The 23,009-nt window shown below is 29.3% G+C and overlaps 2 protein-coding genes across 2 annotated transcripts; one reads left to right on the top strand and one right to left on the bottom strand.

The window, feature by feature from the left end:
* The first annotated feature begins 15,842 nt into the window (after window positions 1-15,842).
* Window positions 15,843-17,644, top strand: LOC130944670 (uncharacterized). The gene is made up of 3 exons (XM_057873107.1): window positions 15,843-16,533; window positions 16,964-17,085; window positions 17,271-17,644. Exons 1-3 carry the CDS (start codon window positions 16,132-16,134, stop codon window positions 17,428-17,430), a joined length of 684 nt encoding a protein of 227 aa, XP_057729090.1. The 5' UTR covers window positions 15,843-16,131; the 3' UTR covers window positions 17,431-17,644.
* Window positions 17,645-17,878: 234 nt separating this feature from the next.
* On the bottom strand, window positions 17,879-21,977 carry LOC130944669 (UDP-galactose transporter 1). The gene is made up of 5 exons (XM_057873106.1): window positions 21,578-21,977; window positions 20,320-20,569; window positions 20,017-20,224; window positions 18,695-18,926; window positions 17,879-18,404 (listed from the first exon to the last, which is right to left on the bottom strand). The coding sequence occupies exons 1-5, from the start codon at window positions 21,686-21,688 to the stop codon at window positions 18,174-18,176; spliced, it is 1,032 nt and encodes a 343-aa protein (XP_057729089.1). The 5' UTR covers window positions 21,689-21,977; the 3' UTR covers window positions 17,879-18,173.
* Window positions 21,978-23,009: the final 1,032 nt, after the last annotated feature.

Raw genomic sequence — 23,009 nt, 5'->3', positions numbered from 1 at the left:
TTCTCAGAGACAAGTATTATATATAACTCTGCAAAAAACTTAAATGAATAATACCAAAACAACTTATAATATGTCAGTAATGTTCAAATGTAGTCTCTAAAGTATTTTCTAGAGAAAAAAAAAAACACACACACACATACAATTGTTTGTGATTAAAAGCTATACTAAATAATTTTGATGATAAAAGAAAATATTAAATGATCAATATTTTTTTCTATTTGAACTAATAATAATCAATTTCTTAGTTTTGTTTCACTAAATTATTATTCTTCAGAAAAAAAAATCTAGTCTTTCTTTTTCTTTTTTCTTTTTTCTCTTTTACCGCTTTTGCCATACCATACCTGCCAGACTCCTTCAGGCCTGGGACTCTTAAATGTATCTTTACCATAGAGAGTGCCATGAATCATGATTGCCATCACTCTTTTTCTTTTTTTTCTTTTTTTCTTTGGGGATCACCATCACAAATAGAAATATCAAATACACCTTGCTATGCTAAAAGTTTTGGAAGCATTTCACAAGTTTTATGGTATTAAGTATTTTAATATTTTTAGTCATTAATCTTAGTCATGTATATATTTTATGATTGAGGTTAGATACGTGTAAAATGTTTCCAAAAATTTTTATTCAAGCCATCATTTTACTTATTTTTTTTAGGTAAAATACTATGGAAACAATGGATTTAATAAGAAATACAAGATCTTTAGAAGCATTCAAAAATAGAATGGATATTTCAGGGAGAAACTCATCCTATAAAGTCCACAACCACAACACATCATGCATGATGAACACCATCAACAACCAACCAAAATCAAAACTAGCTAAAAATTCAAAATCATTGATCCACATTAATCCTCAACGGAACCAGACACTGATCCCAATACTAAAGACACAAAAAAAGGACCTGAAATCTTGTATCCGCGACAGAAAACACTACACCACAGTTATTTGTTTACAAAATACTAGATATAATAGATTCTTTATAGAGTATTTTTCTTTTCAAAACTTTTATATAGTGTATACATTATGCATTATAATATTAAAATTCTGGTACACGTAGTAATATAAAAGTTAAAAATTGAAATTGCAAATATTGGTCAAGTAGGAATATTTGGACCCAATAAGGAGAATTTGATCCATGAAGCTGTGTGGTCTTATTTTGGATTTATGGTATAAATAATATCAGAAATATTCGAGAAACAATAAAAATCAACCTAAAATTATTTTATTTTATATTTGTTAATTATTTCTAAAACAAATACATAATATTAGATATAATAAATATATAATTTTAAATATTATAAATATAATTATAAATATTAAATTAAATTAAATAATTATTTTTTTAACATTACGGAAATATTTGATATAAAAAATTTAATTAAAAATAATTAAAATTTATTTTATTTAATATTTATTAATATAATAATTAATAAATATTAAATAACACAAATTTTAATTATTTTTTTGTTGTCCCTTTAGTATTATTGAAATAATTCATGATACATTATCCCATTTATTTGTTAGCAGAAGATTTTCACGAGTTGCAAATTAAAGTCTCAAGATAGTTGCTGGACGCTGAACACTAATTCGTCTCTACTCTCTTTTTTACTCATTTCAATGTTCAATTGAATGAATGAATGAATGAATGACGCTGTTCCCTCTCATCACCTTCCCTCCTTAACTGCCATTTCACGTTCTCAACTTCAAATTTAACTTTATAATAATATAATATTCTTAAATTAAACTATTCATTAATATAATATGCACTTTATACAGTCATTTTTTAATCGGTCAGGTGAGAGATGTCATGTTATATTACTGAATCCTAAGAGCCTATGCATGTGAGCCATACCTCATCAGACAAAATTCATGCCATTGATTTAATAATAATAACAAAGATTTAGTTAAAAACATATATTAAAGTTATTATTAGTAAAAGTTTTAAAAATTATTATTTTAAAAAAATACATTACAAATTTAACTTTATATTTTTTTAAACAAAAATTAATTAATAACTTTAATATATATTTTTAGAATATATGTTAGTTTTTTTTAAAGTATTTTTTAGTTCGACAAAATTAAAGATTAATTCGATACTTATTTAAAAGGACGAATAAACTGACTACTTAACTAAGTCAAATTAGTTAAAATAATATATGTTAGCTATATTCTAATGATAAAATAAGAATTTAGTTACGAATTAGTTATAAATGTAATCAGAGGTATAAATATATTTAACTATGTTTAACTTTGATAGTTAGTATTAAATAAAAGGGGACCACTGAAATGATGAAATGGAAATTAAAAGCAATGTGTACGTCTTTTGCAGTTGCATATATAACCATATATGTCTAATTATACATCATATGTTACGTTGATGCATTAACTCTCATAGGGGGGTCATTGGGGTGCATAAATATTGGTGTATTATTGCACTTAAATACAGAATAGAGACTATAGAGTGGTGAATTGTGGAAGGAAGGTGTATTGTCTCTACCATTATTTAATTTGATCCACCATTTATGGAATATAATTTTAATGAGAGTTCACAACTAAATTACTATATTTCACATCTCTTATTCAATTAAGCTTTTGGAACATTTCGTTGAGGGATGGAGAGATTATATATCATTTCAGGAAATGGATCCTCTCTATTTTTTCTAACACTTGAGAGAATAAAGTGTGATCTCTCACCTTTAATTCTATAAGTGGGACCAAAATTAAATAGGAGAGAAAAAACAATGAAAGGTGAGATCTTTCACTAGACACCATCCAATTTTTTTTCCACTGGAGAGGATCCACTCCCGGGACTAAGACATTTATGGTAAATAAGTGAAGTTTGGAGAGGTAGTTTTGTTTTTTGAATTTTATGAAGGAAAAAATGAAAATAAAAAATAAAAACAAAAAATAAAATTTTATTATTTTTATTTTTTTCATAAAATTTAGAAAATAAAAAATATTAAAAATTAAAGCCAAAAATAAAAACACAAACCAGACGAATCTCAATATTTTGTTTTTCTTTTCTCTATTCATATTAATGATTTATTATTAAAAATTCAATTATTTTTATTAAAAAAAAATTGACTAATGAGCGTGAATTGTTTATAAAAAATATTATATATACACATAAAATTAGTCTCTAAATTAATCATTATATATTTATATATAAATATATGTATTGTTTAAATTATTTTTAATATATATTTTATATTTAATATTTTATATACCTATAATATAGTTATTTTTCTATTTTTATATTTTTGAAATGTATGAAGTTTAACTTAAACCTCTTTCATATCATCAAAACCTATCACAACTAAACTAATTCTATTATTTATATCAATTTGTTATCATATTTATATTGTATTAGATAATGAGAATATTAGAACCAAGATTAATGATGTGGCATGGCATGTGTGGTAAATAAGAGAAGTTGAGTAGGTTAGAATTGTAATTTAGTGGAAGGGTGGAGTGTTAAGTTGAGCACTTGAGTTGGTTCAGCGAGCAATTCGGGGAGCAATAATTTGAAGGTACGACTGTGAGGTTCGCCACAGCACTTTGCATTACAGCACTCCAAAAACCAAACCAAACAAAATCCATTTCACGAGGGTCCTTCTTTTATTGTTTTCTGACACCTTTCATTTTCAATTTTTCATATCTAAACTCATTTTTAATAAGGAGAAGTATAAGTAACTAACAATATTTTTTAACAATGTAAATTAATAGGGTTAAAAGAGTAAATTAATCTTAAATTTAATTAGTAGCATTAAATAAGGGTGTAATGTATTTTTATTTGATTGATAGTTGTTTATGTTGTTCAAAATTATTATTATTTATCTAGCACTCCCCTTTTAATTTGTCGCAGATCAAAATTCAATTTAAAAATTTATCGTTAGCCAATGAGTTACTGCATATATAAAGTGAAATTCGAATTTTCGACACTTTCTTAAGCAGACTAGTGGATTAACTACTTTTACTGATTTTGTTATTTTTGATAATCCTTTAATTAATAAGCAAAATTACATTGACGTTATTATACTACTTTTTTTTATATTTTCTATATTGTATATATTATATAATAAAATGTAAACTGGTATAAGAATTAAGAGTTTATCACTTATTAGGCATGGTAAATTTAAATTAGTGTGTAATTCTATGAGTATTTTTGAGAAAAAAATAATTTACCTTAAATAAAAAAATTGGTATTTTAAAATATTTTCAGATTTGTTATTATTATAGACTGTCAGGTCAGGATTCTTTACTGCATCTGACCACTGACGAGTGAATGAGAAGTAAAGAAACCATTTCACTTTTTATGCAAAAAAACAATATTTAATTACATTGTATTTGTTTATGCAAAATTGTTAATCTTCCTCCAATTACTACCATGAATGAATTATTATTAATTTATTATCATCATAACCATTTCCTTAGGAACTTGATTACTGTAATACATGTGTTTATTACTAGTACTACTAAAATTTTTCTTCATGCCAATTAAAACTTTGATAGAGTTTCATTAATGACCCTCTTCCTGTGCCTTTATACTTGCTCGTTTCTCTTATAAAATGATAAATCAATTGATTTTACTTTGGAAGGTGAGGCTATGGCATCGAAGCTTCCGCCATAAAGGGTACAAAATCAAACTCTTCTTCAACCATGAAATGCTGATGATGTATGTTAATAGTGCATTATTAAAGTTTTCATCATAACGATGATACATACAATGCAACAGGAGCATGTGCCATGATGAATAATGTTTGTACATTTATCTATTTCTTACATGGCTATGAGAATTAGACCCAATCCATCGATTTATCTAATTAAGCGGAACTATTTGATTTAAGTGAAAATTATTTGGTAACAAATTCATCATCAATTATACAAATTGGTTAAAAAAATTGGTAAATCAATCAAATTGATGTAATTTTTTAACTGTTAGTCGATTTAAAATAATAATTTTTTAAATATATATATTTTTTAAATAATAAATTAGAATAAATTATTTTATAATCCGGATCATTAATCACTAACAATTATATATTATGATACGGAAGTGTATATTTACTCACAGAAATTAGAAATTAGAAATTAATAAAAGAGTTGTTTTTTTCAACCAAAATCTTCTGTATTTCTAACAGGACGGTTTAATTGCAACTCTTCTGATGAAAAAAGGGTTGCTAAGGCGGTTTTGGTATTTTGGAGACCAAAACTTAAAGTCACTATATTTATAATTGAGCATGACACCCATTAAATTCTAAAATCCAAATAAAAATAGTATCTAAAGCCCATAAAGATAATATCTAGCTTTATTCTCATTTAGTTCCAAATAAAAAATAATTATGACTTATTCAATTTAACATTTATAATGATAAATGAGATCACCGTTATATAAGTCATTTAAGTTGAAATAACATAATTTGTGATTATAATTAATATATGTATTGCCCACAAACAAATTAGGAAATTAAACAATTTTCTAACAATCTCCTACTTAGTCTATACATATATTCTTTCTTGAGATAATCACATCTTGTAAATTTTATGCGCACATCTGAATGCTATTTTCCTTATTATTTTAACAATTTAGTCCGTTTCATATATTAGATATGGAATCACCGCAGTTTTTATCACATTAATATCGTGATTGAACTACGATAATCACCATCATAATATACTTAACGACTATCAAATTTGGATGAGTAATATGAAAATTATATGCCAAGTGATCTCATGCATGTCTATTTTCATCTGGTCCAACTTTAAAACTCTACTGAGATCAAACACAAAACAAATATTGCAAACAGAATATTTCACATAACATGAAATAAACGATCAACTTAATTTTGTAAAAAAATAATTCAATATCTGTCATGGGACATATAGTATAAAATAAACTCTGCTAAATCAAAACATCACAAATATTGACACCCATCCGAGTAGTGTGCTCATGAAAGATCTTAGGGATCAATCCCTTGGTTAATGGGTATGCTAGCATATACTCTATTCCTATATGTTCTATAAAAATATATTTTTCTTAAACTTTCTCCTTGACAACTAAGAACTTGATGTCTATATGCTTCGATTTTGTTAAGCTCTTATTGTTGCTGGAGTATAATACTACTAACTTATTGTCACAAAATATCTTTAATGGTCTCTCAATGTCATCTACTATACGAAGCTCAATGACAAAATTTTGCAACCATATACCATATTTGGATGCTTCAAAGCAAGCAACGTACTCTGCTTCCATTGTTGAGGAAGCTACAAGAGTCTGTTTGTTAGACTTACATGCAATAGCTCCTCTAGCCAATATGAAGACACAGTCTGAAGTAGAGCGTCTACTATCTTGGCATCCTGCAAAATCGAAATCAGAGTATCCAATGATCTCTAAATTAAGTAAACATGTAATCCTTTATTCTCTTCGGATAATGTATTCTGCATTTAACAGCTTTCCAATAATTCATGCTAGGATTTCTCAAGTATCTACCCAATATTCTCAATATCAGTGATATATCGGGATGTGTGCAGACTTGAACATACATTAAACTCCCTAGTGCTGATGCATAAGGTTTATCATGCATTTCTATCATCTCAAGATCATTTTTTGGGCATTGCTTGAGATTGAACTTATCTCCTTTAACTACAGGTGTGTCCATTAGTCTACAATTTTTCATGCCATATCTACTTAAAATCTTTTCGATATAGTTCTTTTGTGATAATCCAAGTATACCTTGAGAGTGATCTCTTAGTATCACCAAGATCTTTTATTTCAAATTTGTCCGATAAATTTTTTTTAGTTTCATGCAACAAGTTTATATCGTTACTAGTAAGTAGAATATCATCAACATATAAGACCAAAAATATGTATTTATTCCCAATGAATTTGCGGTATACACATTCATTTATAATATTTACCTGAAAATCATACGAGGTAATGACTTGATGAAACTTGTGATACCATTGACGAAAAACTTGTTTGAGATCATAGATGAATTTTTTTAACTTACAAATCATAGATTTTGAATCGTCTGATACAAAAAATTTTTGTTGTACCATATACATCGTTTTATCAATGTCACCATTGATAAACGTTGTCTTCACATCCATCTGATGTAGCTTCAAGTCAAAATGAGCTACTAGTGCCATTATGGTTCTAAAAGAGTCTTTCGATGATACCAAAAAAAAAGTCTCTTTATAGTCTATGCCTTCCTTTTGAGTAAAGCATTTAGCGACTAGACAAGCTTTATATCTCGGCATTACCTTTAAAATCTCTTTTAGTTTTAAATATCCATTTACAACTAATTGATTACACACCTTCAGGTAATTCTACGAGATCCCAAACATCGTTGTCTTTTATAAAACTTTATCTCTTCTTTCATGGTATCGATCCACTTTTCAGAGTTAGAACTTAGAACTTTGCATAGCTTGAAAAAAATTGATTGGGTTATTTTCTATCAAATCAATGCCATCTTCATATTTTTGGAGATAGACTATATATCCATCTGAAATTGCACTTCTCATTTCTCTATTGAATCTCCTTAATGACACTTCTTAAGATTGTTGAGCTTACTATATAGGTTGGGTTTGAGGAGAATTCTCATTATTTTTCTGTACTATAGCAGTATCTTGAGCAACAACAATATTCTCATTGTTCTCTTGTACTATAACTAGATCTATAGTAGGATTCTCATTGTGCTCTTGTACTGTAACTGCATCTTGAACAATAATAGGTATAAAGACTTAATCATTGTCAGTTATAGAATCCTCATCAAAAGCAACATTCCTAATATTTTCTTTCCCTCCCTCAAACTCAATATTCTCAAGAAATCTCGCATTTTTCGTTTCAAAAATAGACATTGATGCAGGATTGTAAACTTGTACCCCCGTGAACGCTCAGCGTAACCAATAAAGTAGCAACTAATTATTCTTGAATCCAATTTTCTTTCATGCGGCTTATAAGGTCGCACCTCAGCTGGACATTTCCAAATGTGCAAATGTTTTATACTTGGTCTTTTTCCAATCCAAATTTTATAAGGGGTTTTGTTAACTGATTTATTTGGCACCCTATTAAGAATGTATACTGCGGTCTTTAAGACTTCTCTCCAGAGTGATTTAGACAAAGAAGAATGACTAATCATACTTCTCACCATGTCCTTAAGAGTTTGGTTCCTTCGCTCTGCAACACCATTCATCCTAGGTTTGCCTGGCATGGTGTATTGCAGAATAATACCGCACTCCTCTAGAAAAAGAGTAAAAGGCCCGGGATGCTGTTCACCTGAACCGTCATATCTTTCATAGTATTCACTACTACGATCAAATTTGACAGCTTTAATTTTCTTTCCAAGTTGAAGTTCAACTTCAGCTTTGAAAGACTTAAAAACATCCAAGACTCGAGACTTTCCATGAATTAAATATAGATACCCATAACGAGAGTAATCATCTATGAACATAATAAAATACTATATTGTTGTCCATTCCAAGAGACAGTAGAGAATGTGCCACATATATCGGTATGTATCAGTTATAAGATATCTTTAGTTCTCTCGACACCTAATTTTCTTTCTTTTGTCCTTTTCCCTTTTATGCACTCAATGCAGACTTCAAAGTCTGCCAAATTTAGAGGTCTAAAAATTCCATCTGATACGAGCCTCTGAATTCTCTGTTCAGAAATATGACCTAGGCGTTTGTGCCATAAAGATGCCAAATTCTGATTTAGTTATTATTTTGTCCCTATTTGCAGTATTTCATTATTATAGGAATTCAAATCAAGCTTATATATATTATGCATCAAATGACCAAAGCAAATATTATTCGAATTATAAAAGAGACTGACTTTATTATTTCCGAACGAACAAAAATAACCCAATTCATCCAAACGAAAAATAGAAACTACATTCCGCCTACACGACAATACATAAAATATCTCAAACAAATCCAAGTAAAATCCACTTGTGGAACATATTTTAAAGATTTTTATAGCTTCGATTGCAACTATATTACCGTCTATCACATAGATGTATCTTTCAGCATCACTTGGCGGTCGGCTCCACAGGCAATCCTGCATAGGTACATGAGTAGTAGCAGCAGAATCTACCCATCAAGTATCATCAGGTACATAACTTAAACTAGTTTCAAAACAAACGAAAATAAGAATCATACTCTTCTTTACATGCCAAGTGACATATTTAGTACAATCTTTTTTCATGTGTCCCACATTCTTATAGAAGAAATAGGTTAAAGCGTGATCCTGTTTCTTAGCTTTTTTTGCTAAGAATGCGCATCTACAGTAATATCACGCTTTTTTTTATATTGAGAGGATGAAACCATGTGGGCACTTTCAATCTTATCTTGATGTAACCTTTCCTCTTGAGATATAAGCTCATTTAGGGACCAATTATCCTTCAGAGTGTCATAACTCACCTTGAATTATCCAGAGTATGCAGGAAGAGAGATCAAAATGAAATACACGAATAAATTTTCAAACAACTCTAACTTTAGTGATTTCAATTTAGAAGTAAAATGAGACATTTCCATAATGTACTCCCTTATGTTCTCTTTATCTTATACCTCGTAGAGACCAGTTTACTCAAAAGGTTACTTGACTCCGCTTTTTCAATCTTAGCAAAAAAAATTTCAACATCTTTCAGGAACTGTTTGATATCTTTGTCCTTAGTAATTGAGTTCCAAAACACCTCAAGAATTGAGCGTTTCATAATCATAATGCTCATTTGATTAGATCTCTCCCACCTCTCTATTTTAACCACATTGGAATTTTCTGGAGAGGAAGTAGGTTTCTCCTCTCAAAGAGCTATATCCAGATCTATACAATCGAGAACAATCTCGACAGTATCTTTTCAAATCTTAAAGTTTGAATCATTCAATATAGGAATACTGCTAATTTGTGTAGAAACATTGGTAGCTGAAGTCATAGTCTCTGTATTAGAACAAAAAAAAAATATACAGTAAACATTAGTTAAATAATGAAAAAAATCCATATTGAGATATCTAGAACAACATTAATTTTCAATTTTTGGATAGAAAAATTAACTATAAATGATACTCTCATTACAGTATGTAAATATTGTCAAAAATTTTTGTCACGCATTAAGCCTTTTTTTGGACTGACTGAATGCGCACATGAAAACTTAAACTTTGTAACCTATTTATTATTGCATATATTTTCTATTAATTGGCCAAACAATAACCTTCTTTTGGGCCGATTATTGACCGCATAATTAATAGAAAATAAACAAAAATATATAATATTTATTATTTGGTCAAACAACTTTTAGATCGATTATTACTCGCATAAATAATTAACATTATTTTATTATTTACATATTATTAATGTGTACACATAACTCGGTCAAATATAAACTTCTTTTTGAACCGATTAACATTCGTATAAGTGACATACATAATAATCCTTATTTCCAAAAAAATTTACAACAAATTAATGACACACATAATTAAATCCGAAACAATTATAATAATCCTCTGTACTAATATTTCAAAATAAATCAATTATTATTATATCAAATTAAAAATTGGATACAGTAAAATATTATATATATATATATATTAAAACCAAATGCCAAATTCATATACGGTCACAATAAACGTAAATATTATGAATATCATATCATATATAAGAAAAACAGTAATCAAAATATGCTTGTATTACATTATAAGCACGCAATAATATATAAAACCAAACAAGTAACAAGTAATAACATATCTAAATGGCGATGAATGACAGTACACATACATGTAAAAGAACCACAACCTAAACGGTATCGACTATATTCAAAGGAGAATATATATTATACATATGTGCAATAATATTAGATAGGATCACCAAAGAATATATATAACTTTGTGTGCAATAATATTAACGTAAACAACGCATAAATATACATATTTATCCAAAAAAATTAAATCGAATATTTTTTATAACTAAATTATAAATGATTCTGATAAGATTTGTTGGAATAAATTATTTTATAATTCAAATAATCTATTTTATATTGAATTACTAAAATTTATATATCATAGTACGAAAATATATTTTACTCATAAAAATTAGAAAAATAAAAGAGTTGTGTCTTTCTCAACTAAAACCTTATTTATCTTTAATAGAATGAGAAAAGAGTTAATGAGGTGACTTTAATATCTTGGGAACGGAAATTTTGAAGTCATTATATTTATAGGATTAATCTCCACATATAAGCCATTTCACTATACAAGTTATATAAGTCCTGAAAATCTCTAATCCCTAAAATGCGCCTCTTACGGCATGTATGTTTCATGTGCCTTCTTAACAGATTTTCAATCAATCAACGCGCAAATATAAAACTTCCTTTTTCGAAAGGATTTCGTTTCCTTTTTTGAATTCCTTCTGCGTTTTCTTGTCTTCTCTCTTCGATCTCTTTTGTGCGTTTCTCTCTCCCTTCTCCTTCATCGTTTACGTAAGTTTCTCTCTCTGTTCTCTTTCTTCGTTTTTCTTGTTTTCTATTGTTTCTGAAATTAAACTCTGAAATCGTTTTAAAGATAATGGATGATTCAACTTCAGATTATCAGCTGAACCAGAATGAAGTGGATTTTGAATTTGAATCCAATGAAGTTCCTGAAGTGTAGTTTAATTCCAGTTAATAATTGAATTTGAATTTGAATCCAGTTATAGTAGTTTATAATTGTGTAGTTGAATAATGTGTGAACTTTGTCTATAAAATTTGTTGTTCATTATTTCTTGTTTGAATTGAATCTAATATACTAGTTCTGATGAATTTTCTGCATTTTATATCAGACATTCGGGTGTAAATCAGGAATATTTGAGTGTATTTTTGAAAAGTTTGGGTGTATTTAGAGTTTATAAATTTTTATCTCACTGAGGGTGAATTGTCTTATTCTTTTAATTGAATTCTTTTAGTTTCTGTTTAATAATGATTCATGAATCTGATTTTTGTTATTTTTTATGATGATTTTATAGTTCTATTTGCATTCTATAGTTTATGCTTGTTTTAATATGGTGTATTTTTGGTCTATTTTGCAGTCCTCTATGGTATTGATGAGCAGTTTGTTCTCCACATACAAACGTTTTTCTCATACAAGTCTTTACAAGTCTTCTCCTCCTTTTATTGTTTTGAATCCAATCAAGTGGCTGAGGTGTGGTTCAATTCAGAAGAAAAAAAATGTAGCATTAGAGAAAATATTTTTCTGTACAAAAATGCTATTTGTACATTAAAATCAGCCACCAATGTATTTGTGTATAAATACATGTGTAGTTTAATTTATTTTTAATGTATATTTGTATTTCAGTATGTATTTTATACTGGTGGCTGACTTTGGTAGTTAATTTTAGTGTACATGTAGCATAACTCATTTCTGTATTTGCACCAAATTTGGGTGTAAAACGAAGATATTTGGGTGTAACACGAAGATATTTAGATGTATTTTAAGAAATTTTGGGTGTGGTTTTTTTCTAATAAGTTCTGCATAATTTAGAACTCTTTCTCTTCCTTCTCCTCATCTTCTGCTTCTTTTTTTTTTCATTATCATCACCATCTTCTTCTTCCTTTATTTCTTATTCATCTTTTCTTTTTTGTTTTACCTTCTCAAGTTTCTTCTTATTTTACTCTCTTAATAAGAATAAAAACAAAAAATCAAACAAAGAAGAAACACATAATGCTCCAAAATCACTTGGAAAAGGATGAACTTACATTCATTTAACTAAAAGAAAGAAAAAAATAAGGAAAAGAAGAAGAAAAAAATACAACATTAGAAGAAACATTTTTCTGTACAAAAATACTATTTGTATACTAAAATCAGCCACCAATATATTTGTGTATAAATACATGTATGGTTTAATTTATTTTCAATATATATTTGTATTTCAATATGTATTTTATAATGATGGCTGACTTTGGTGGCTGATTTTAGTGTACACATAGCATAACTCATTTCTGTATTTGCAGCAAATTTATGTGTAAAACAAAGATATTTGGGTGTAACACGAAGATATTTGGGTGTATTTTAAGAAATTTTGGGTGTATTTTTATTCTGATAAGTTCTGCATAATTCAGAACTCTTCTTCTTCCTCCTCCTCATCTTCTGCTGGTTCTTTTTTTTTTTTCCATCATTATCACCATCTTCTTCTTCTTCTTTTTCTTATTCATCTTTTTCTTTTTGTTTTACCTTTTCAAGTTTCTTCTTATTTTACTCTCTTAACAAGAATAAAAACAAAAAAATCAAACAAAGAAGAAGAAGAAACACATAATGATGCAAAATTACTTGGAAGAGGATGAACTTACATTCATTTAACTAAAAGAAAGAAAGAAATAAGAAAAAGAAGAAGAAGAAAAAAATGCAGCATTAGAGGAAATATTTTTTTGTACAAAAATGCTATTCGTACACTAAAATCAACTACTAAAATCAACTACCAATGTATTTGTGTATAAATATGTGTGCTTTAATTTATTTTCAATGTGTTATTTGTATTCTAGTATGTACTTTATACTGATGGCTGATTTTGGTGGTTGATTTTAGTGTACATGTAACATAACTCGTTTCTGTATTTACAGCAAATTTGGGTGTAAAACGAAGATATTTAGGTGTAAAACGAAAATATTTGGGTGTATTTTTATTCTGATAAGTTCTGCATAATTCTAAACTCTTCATCTTCCTCCTCCTCATCTTCTGCTGTTTTTCTTCATCTTCTTATTTCATATTCTCATAATTCTTTTTTGGAGGAAAAAATCAATCACAGAAGAAAAAAAATACATAATGCTGCAAAATTAAAAAAGGAGGAGGAGAAATACGATAATGAAGATGAAACACGCGAAAAAAAAGTGGAGAAACACAAAGAAAAAAGGAGACGAAGAAGGAAGAAAAGGAGGAGGAGGAGAATCGCAAAGAAAAAATGACAGTTATGATTTTCATCGAGGAAGAAGAAGAAGAGTCGTTCTTAATGGTGAGGGAGAGTAAACTAAAAAGACTTGTATGTGTAGCATGACTGATATTTATATTTGACCATGACACCTACTGAATCCTAAAACTCAAATAAAAATAGTATCTAAAGCTTATAAAGATAATATCTAATTTTATTCTCATTTAATTCCAAATTAAAAGTAATTATAACTTATTTAATTTAGCATTTATAACAATAAATTATATCATCGTTATATAAGTAATTTAATTTAAAATAACATAATTTATGGTTATAATTAATATATATATTGTTTACAAACAGATTAAAAATTAAATAATTTTCTAATATTTAACAGTTAGCAGATTTAAAATAATAAATTATTTTTTTTAAATATATATTTTATTATATCTAAATTTCCTAAATATGTTCATACCTGGTTACTATAATTTAGACCACGAGCATGAATTTTCCTATTAAGCCTTGAGAAATGGGGATTTGTCATTTTGATTGGACCACTTTAAATGATGTGCATCATATCATACCGAATGGCATGATGAGGTAACCCATCATAAGATATGGGTAATTTTTGTTCATTTTTTATGATTATTATATAGAAACCACTTAGAATCTGTTAACCCTGACAAGAAAACGTTACCACTATTGTACTAAAGATTCTGAAACAGTGTATATGTAGCTGAAAATGATTTCTCAAAAGATCTTTTCTTGGTTTTCATCATCATCAACTAAACAGACCACCACAGCTTCTCGTGATACTTTAGCCAGACATTCTATTTTTAATATAATTATCAATTATTCTTGGATTGATATAACAATTAAATTATCTTTAATTAAGTAGTATAACCTTGTGGAATCAATTACTCATTTTTAGTCAAGTTTGCGTGCGATTCCTTTTTAATACCATCTACTTTTACTATTAATTAAGGAATGGATTTCTTTGAATTTATGTCATATCAAAATATAATAAATATAATACGTTACAATAAGATACGATAATAAATTAAAAGCTAGGTTCATTCTTCAAAATTAAAAATTAAACAAAAAAGTAATTACTAATTACAAGTATATTTTAAAACACATGTTAAATACATTTAAAAGAGCTTCTTTAGATTTCTAACATATATGACCGACACTAAAATGATTGAAAAATATATTAATTTATATTATATTATATATTTTAATTTTAATGTACAAACACTTTGTAATTTGAGTATAAATTGTCGTAATTATATATATACACACAAAATTTATCATTAAATTAAAAGTTTATATAACTAAATAACGATTGATTTAATTACTTATTTTTTTATAGCATTTTTGATAATCAAATATCAAAAACAAAGTGAAGTTAGTAAAATAAAAAATGGTTGGTCTTCTAAAAAATTTGTATATCAAAGAGTAGAGTAATTATTTAATTTAATTTTTGAAATTTTTAAAATTGGACACTTTAATTTTTAATTTTTGAAATATACAAAAAAAAGATTAATTCTGACAAATAATCAGAAAAGTTTTATTTTTGTGAATGACAAACGAAAAATGTTGATATAAAAACCTAAATTAGCATAGGTTGTATTATTTTTTTTAATTTATCTTGTTTGCACATTTGAATAACAAATTATTTTGTTTGCATATGTGGACAATCAATTTTCACGTGTATTAATCTAAATTTTATGTCAGTATTTTTCGTTTGTTGTTGACAAAAAAAAAACAAAATAAAAAATTGTTTTATCAGTTAAATTTAAGAGAATATTTTGTATATTTTAAAAATTAAAAAATTAAATATCCGATCTTAACAATTTCAAAGGCTCATTTGAGTAGACACCAAAAAAAAAAAAAAAGGCTCATTTGAGTAATTAATCTTGAAAGTATAAAAATGGTTTTCCTACTCAAAACCCCAACTTCACAATTTGCTTCTCCATTGCTCTACGTTAACCAATACACTACTGTACTACACTTTAAATCTCTCTCTCTCTCTCTCTCTCTCAAATGTTAATAGTAGCAAGCTTGTTTTCTCAGCATAATAGCCTACCAAACAAAACCTCTGCTACACTACTCTAACCCCTACCCCTTCCTTTTCTCGTGTTCTATCTTGTCATCTAGTGATTTAAACTAGTACATTATTAGTACTATTAGGCTCTCTTCTTGAGAGATACATAAAAATCAGCACATAAAAGGGGAAGATTATGCCAAGTTTTTTGAGGCAGTTAAGTTCAAAGGAGCCTTGGAAATCAACATCAAACAGGTGGAGTGGTAGAAGAACCAGATACAACAATAACAACAACAGCAGCATTGGTGAGAGTGTGAATCAAAGCATGGAAGATTTGAACATGTATTATGGTGGTGGGAATAATAAAGAGGAGATTACTAATAATGGGGTTATGGTGAGGAAGAGGGTGATGGTGGTTGTTGATGGAACTTCACATTCAAAGCATGCAATGATGTGGGCTCTAACACATGTTGCTAATAAGGGTGATTTGCTCACTCTTCTTCATGTTGTTCCTCTTGACAAGGCTTCTGAATCTTATTCTTGTTCAACTTACCTTGTCAACTATCTTGGATCCCTTTGCAAAGATTGCAAGCCAGAGGTATATATGTATGTTTTTGGGGAAACTAAGGTTAATACTTAATGTGTTGTTACCCTTTTAGCATGTTCTGTTTTTAGTCTGGTAGATCTTGATTCTTATGTATAGTTAAGTGGATTTTTTCAATGCTGTTCAAGGAGATTGAAGTAACAACTAGCAAGTTCCTTCTTCTTTTTTTCATTTTTTAATTTTAAATATTTCTTTTGCCGTGAATCCTCCCAAAACAACTTTTTTCTCTCTTTTCTGAGTTCTCTTGCATGAGTGCATTATTTTATACACTTTCCACAGAGTAATCATGGGAAGTGTTCAGATTTTTCAGCTTTTCTTTTTACCATATTATTCCCATCTTTGTTGTTGTTCTGTTCACTTCTCAAATAAAAAAATAAAATAAAATCACTGATCTTGAGTGTTATGGTGTGTAACATGGACATAGGTGGAAGTGGAAGCCCTTGTAATTCAAGGGCCAAAACTGGCTACAGTGATGAGCCAAGTAAAGAAGTTAGAGGTCTCTGTCCTTGTACTGGGCCAAAAGAAGCCATCTTCTTTCTTTAGCTGGTGAGATCTACACACCGACAATTTCCAACCTTTGATGTCAATATTTTTCATATGAGAAATAATTTAATTATCTTAAAACTCATTCTCTAATCGTCTAAAAAAGATGTCTATAGGGTACATCATTACTGTTTTCAATTTTTTATAAGAATATAAATTTGTTTTTAATTATTATTATATTATTACAGCCTTTGTGGAAGCAGCGATAACAGCGGCACAGAGGAGTTTGTGGAGCATTGCATCAATAATGCAGATTGCTTGACGATTGGAGTGAGGAAGAGAAGCCAGGGCACGAATGGCTATCTTATCAGCACTAGGTGGCGGAAGAACTTTTGGCTTCTTGCTTAGATGTAGATTTCATAAGAGGGGTAATATGGGAATATTAACCTAATATATATGTTTGGAGCCTTGGAGGGGTGTTACCTATAAAACTATTTTAGCATGTAACTAGTTCTAACTATATCGTCGTCCTTGTACCAATGTAATCATATGATGTCATCTTTGTAAGTCTATGTTACCTGAGAATATGATTAAGAAGCAACCTGCCCATGCTTGCCAATAATTTTTCTTTCTTTCTTTGGGTAGAGCCAGAAAAAGTTATTTCTAGTATTGTCCCATCACATTTTAATTCACGGGGCATCTGTAATATTATGAAATATAAAAATAAAAATGATAACCTATAATAACAGAAAACCATATACATTGCATGTAAGAGTAAGATCATGTGCATTGGCAAATACCCGCGACAAAATACACCATATTCATTTGCTTCCGAAGAGAAGCAGCTAGTTTGCAGTTTGGAAAACCAACAAATAACAATAATGAATAATTGCCTGTGGCATACAATACAAGGTAATAAAATAAATAACGGCGAAATAACTATGGTAGAAAATAGAGAAGTGACACAAAGATGGTGGGTGGGGGGAGCAAAGGCAGAACCAAAAAAAAAGACTTGTATTAGAAATTGTGGGTAATTATCTAACAGAATAAATAACCATAAGTCACTGATATAATTTTGTATCTATCACTGTTACTATTACTGCCTACCAAATGGCAGAAACCTGGTACTCGTTGGCTAAGCCAATTACCAATTAGACCTTATCATCTAATTTATCATTTACAAGAGGAAGCAGCTCCATCTTACTCCGAGGGGTCTTTGGCGTCCGAGGAGTTCCCGGAACAGATGATGACTGTTGCGATAGCATCTGCCTCACATAGCCATAGAATGTACATCCCACAAGAGTAATACCACATCCAACAGCATTCAAATATGAAATCGGGTTCCTGAATATCAGCCATGAAACAAGAACAGCAACCGCAACCTGCATGCAAAACATGATATAGTTAATCTGAAAGAAGCAGAATAAGTACAATAGTAAATCACTCGATTTAGATACCAAAAGAAAAAATGAGGGATCATGATGTAATAAGATTTGAGTTAGGCTTCAACATTAACGAAAAGCATAAACAAGCAAAGTTGGAAATTGAATATGAGTAACTTCATTGAAGCCAAGAACTGCGGTTAAGGCAATAAACAACATGGACTTTGAATTCAAGAGACTGGTGAAATATATTAAGCTTCAAGCATTTGAATCTGCCTGATAGATCTCACCTTAAGGTTTCCAGCAACATTGAATGTCACAGCAGTGGTGGAGTGAATCACGTAGAAAATTGAAAAGTTAAGACAGAAAGCCAAAACCCCAGAACTAAAAATGATAATGAGGGCCGACCAAGGACTTGGATGAGTACTTAGCCAGTCAATAATGCCATTGCCTTCAAGTAACAAAGCAGGAAGAGCCAAGATCATAGTTGCGAAAGGTGCCATGTAATAAACTGTGTTTATGCTGAAGAGACATGGAAAGAAAAATTAGCTTGTGTACTGCAGACAATGAATACCAAATTAATTCAAAGAAATTCACAATTGCCAAGTAGAACAATAAAAAATTACAGCATAGCTAACACAAATACAAAGGTGAGACAAATATCACCCATTAAACCGTGGCAACACTTCTTTTTTCATGCAAATATACAAAAGGAAACTCAAAAGATATTGTCGACAATTCAGCAGTGTATATTGATCAGAAATGCCTCCATAGATGCTAAAACACAGACTACTGATCTATAACAACAAAGATTTCCATACTCTTGCTACAATTGCATCCTCTGGGAGCTGAATTGAAAGCCGAAAAATAAAAAAAATAAAGTGAAGAGAAAGTTGGAGAGAAAACTGCCTGATAGAACATATATCACTAGTGCATTCCACCAAAACGATTACACGGTAGAATGGAATATTTTAAATTGTAGATGCCTAAAATTAGTAAAATATATTGAGATGGCTAAATAAGACCAAAGTGAACAAGTTTAAACCCCCCCCCCCCCCCCACTCCCCCGGCAGGGCGCCCACGGCATGCGCCTCCTCCTTTTCACCAACCCATGGAAAATAAACCAGCTTGGAAAAGAAAAGTTGACATATTATATAATTTTTATAAAAAAAACCATAATTTCAAACCAACAAAAATAAGGTTCTTTGGAAAAGATAACATAGCAGCTTTTTAATTAAAATCAGTTTTCAGCTATTTTAAAATATCAAGTTGTAAATCAGTTTTTTGAGAAGCACAAACAAACAGACCAATTACTGTATAACAAACCTTTTTTCTTTTATGAGTGCAAGTAACATTCAGCAATTTCTATTCTAGTATATGTATGCAGTTGTAGTTGTACTTGTATTGCTGTATGTGCAATAGAAGTAGCCACCATCAAGCATGGAAACACCCAAAAGAGGGTTTTTTTTTTTTTGGGTTGGGGGGGGGGGGGGGGGGGGGGGATTCGCTATCCATAAAAAAATGAGTATCTTTTGCAGACATGCAAATAACTTATATCATTGTATGCCCTATAGATGCTGGGAAACCATAAATGCAAGCATAGAAACTGCACCTGTCAAACTTGTATCCGTGCAGCAGAGATTCTGCTAGGATAGTCTTTGTAGATGTAGCCAAGCAGCCAAACAAGGCAGCACAAAATCCAAAGGCATTAAAACTAAGCTCTGTTACAGATGTAAGAAGAATCCCTCCAACAATGGGTATAAGAGAACACCAGATACGCCATTCAAAATACTTCCTCCACACCAGCCATTGCAAAACAACTGTACAAGTTCATCAAAATCTGATTAATGTACCCTCGCAGTTTCAACATATAGCAGATAGCAAATATGAAATGTTACTGAATATTGAGCCTTACCTGTGGTTGCAGGGGTAAACGATTTTATTGTCTGCATAAAAGAAACTGGAATGTATCGTAGGCTCACATTCCCTAGCACTATGTTAATACAGAACACAAAGGACATGGGAAAGATTCTTCTCCAACGATCTTCAGGGTCAACAGTTATGAGTGGCTTAACCTTCAGCACGTGAATTACCACATATGCTCCAATGGCTGAGCAGATAAAGTGGACACATGATACTGATAGTGGAAACTTGAAATCCAATTTCTGAAATACATCAAGAAATAAAATAAAAAGGAAGTACTTGTTATAAACTTATAATCCATGTAACTTCATGTGACTTTTTAATATGATGATTGAAATAGCCAGCGCCAGAAAGAAGTCCTACACACATATATTTGGATTGTTTTTAAGCAGTGATAATGATTAATTAACATTTTCTTCTTATAGACGGAACAAGTAAATAAAAGATCTAAACTAAATTGCGTATTGTAGATGGTAAATACCAGTCGAAAGCCTAATGAGCGTGGATGAAAAAGACATTTCCAAAAGCTTCAAAGCTACAATTATTTATTTGCAAATTTATTACACATAATGCCAGTCAGGATCAACTTTTCATGCATTTCGAAGCCATAATAAATTGTATCCTGGCGTGTGATAGTCATATTACTTGATTATTATTATTAATTTGAGCTGTTTAAGTCCTTATGACGAATCAAAGATCCACAAATAAATTTGCAACGATTAGCAAGCATCAAATACATCTGAAATGCAATCATGAAGAGGAAAACCAACAGTGTTCATAAATCAAATCCAACATGTTCCAAACCCCGTCTAATATAAAACTTAGGTATTCATTGCGATTAAATCAACAACACGAACACAAAATTAGTGGTCGAGTATGTGGATCAGCAAGAATTCAGATATTGCAACAGGTCTAGCTCAATGAACTGTATGAATCAAAAGGTAACGCCTAAAATTATAAAAACAATACAAGAAAACAGTAACGCATAGCATTTCTGAGCCTCACTCGGACGGATTTCTAATATAGCAAACATGAATCCTGAGCTGCATGCCACCGGTGGAATCTAACAGAACTTAACAGATCACAAATTTTCTCGGTACTACGAACATACAAACTTAAAAAACAAAATGAAATCACATTAAACAAGAAGAAAATTGCAGGATTCGTCATTACTGTTATGAATTCGAAATACAAAAACAGGATGAGGTTTATATATACATAGACAAGAGAAGAGAATTTCAGAGGGAAACCTGGAAGATCCACTTGTTAACGATGATAACGGTGACATTGAAAGCCCACCATTGAAGAATGGACAAGAGAGATCTGATAACGTTCCACTGGCAAATGATACTCTCTTCCATCGTTCGTATCCTTCTTCTTCCGATCCAAAAGTATCAAAACAGAAGAGAGAAGGAGCTACCGCTACGAGTGTGAAGAATAATACAATACGAATGGAAGAAGAAGAAGAAGAAGAAGAAGAAGAAGAAGAAGAAGAAGAAGAGAGATGGTGGTGGTAACGGTGAATGAGGCACCTCTTCCCACACTCATGCGATTTGCGTCCTCACTCTTTTCTCTCTCTCTCTCTCTCTCTGGCGTTTCTTTTTAGCAAAAAATCGAAACGTTTCAACTTTCCCCTCTCTGGGAATGATTTTGTAATTTCGATTTTGATTTGTAAGGTCAAGTGAAGGTCCCATTGACGTTACTCTCCTCCGTTTCTATTACACTCCACCACCGTTTGCTGGGTCACGCACTTTGATAAAAACCCCTTGGACGCGGTCAATTCCGTCAATTAATTTAACCTCGTTTGCACGTACATTAATTTAACTCAATTAAATTAAGTAGTTTAATTTCCATTATGATTAATTTAAAATATTTAATTAAGAGTGTTCCTAATAAGTAACACTTATTCATATTCTTATGGCCGCATTTATTTATATGTACGGAACATTTAGATAGAAAAATTAGAAACATAATATTATATTTGGTAGATATCACATGAATAAAAATATTATATTTAAAGATATTAAATTAATATATTTTATGTAGATTTTGATTTAAAAGATACAAAAATATTAATAAAAAATATAAATTTTTTTATTAATTTTTTATAATTATAATTTTTATTATTATATTTTTTAAATTTTTTAAATAAAAAATAAATTAAATTAAATTTTTATAATTTATTTAAATTTATAATTAAATAAAATATTAAAATATTAATTTTATATTTCTATCTTTTGTGTCTTATTATCAGAACTAATTACAACCTGTTAGAATAAAATGTTTTTTTAAAATGAGAGAAGATACACCGTTTATTTAATTACAATTTACAAAACTAACTAATTAATTTGGATTGGTTTCACTTACTTATTTAAGCGATAAAAATATAAAATTTATTAAAATTTATTATTTTTTATTATTATTTAATTATTAATTTAATTTTTTAATTTAAATTTTTTAGTTTAATAATTTAATAATATATTTTATTTTATATTTTTAAATATTAATAATTATCTGATAATTCTCTATCATTCTTATCGAAATTTAAATTCTATTTTTTACGTATAATAATTTATTAATTAATAAAAAATTTTTAAATAAAATTTTAATTTAAGTTAATCTTTTGTATGTCAAATTAAAAAAATATCGTCGGGAAAAAAAATCTGCTACTCTATCTCTATT

The sequence above is a fragment of the Arachis stenosperma genome, chromosome 8, assembly GCF_014773155.1.
Source record: "Arachis stenosperma cultivar V10309 chromosome 8, arast.V10309.gnm1.PFL2, whole genome shotgun sequence".
Lineage (NCBI taxonomy): Eukaryota > Viridiplantae > Streptophyta > Magnoliopsida > Fabales > Fabaceae > Arachis > Arachis stenosperma.
This window is presented reverse-complemented; position numbering and strand designations above follow the sequence as displayed.

Coding starts and splice junctions, on each gene's coding strand:
- LOC130944670 (XM_057873107.1), top strand. CDS start 16,132: ATGCCAAGTTTTTTGAGGCAGTTAAGTTCAAAGGAGCCTTGGAAATCA. Junction 16,534..16,963: donor GCAAAGATTGCAAGCCAGAG/GTATATATGTAT, acceptor ACATGGACATAG/GTGGAAGTGGAAGCCCTTGT. Junction 17,086..17,270: donor CCATCTTCTTTCTTTAGCTG/GTGAGATCTACA, acceptor ATATTATTACAG/CCTTTGTGGAAGCAGCGATA.
- LOC130944669 (XM_057873106.1), bottom strand. CDS start 21,688: ATGGAAGAGAGTATCATTTGCCAGTGGAACGTTATCAGATCTCTCTTG. Junction 20,570..21,577: donor TTAACAAGTGGATCTTCCAG/GTTTCCCTCTGA, acceptor GATGTATTTCAG/AAATTGGATTTCAAGTTTCC. Junction 18,405..18,694: donor ATGTTGCTGGAAACCTTAAG/GTGAGATCTATC, acceptor TTTTGCATGCAG/GTTGCGGTTGCTGTTCTTGT.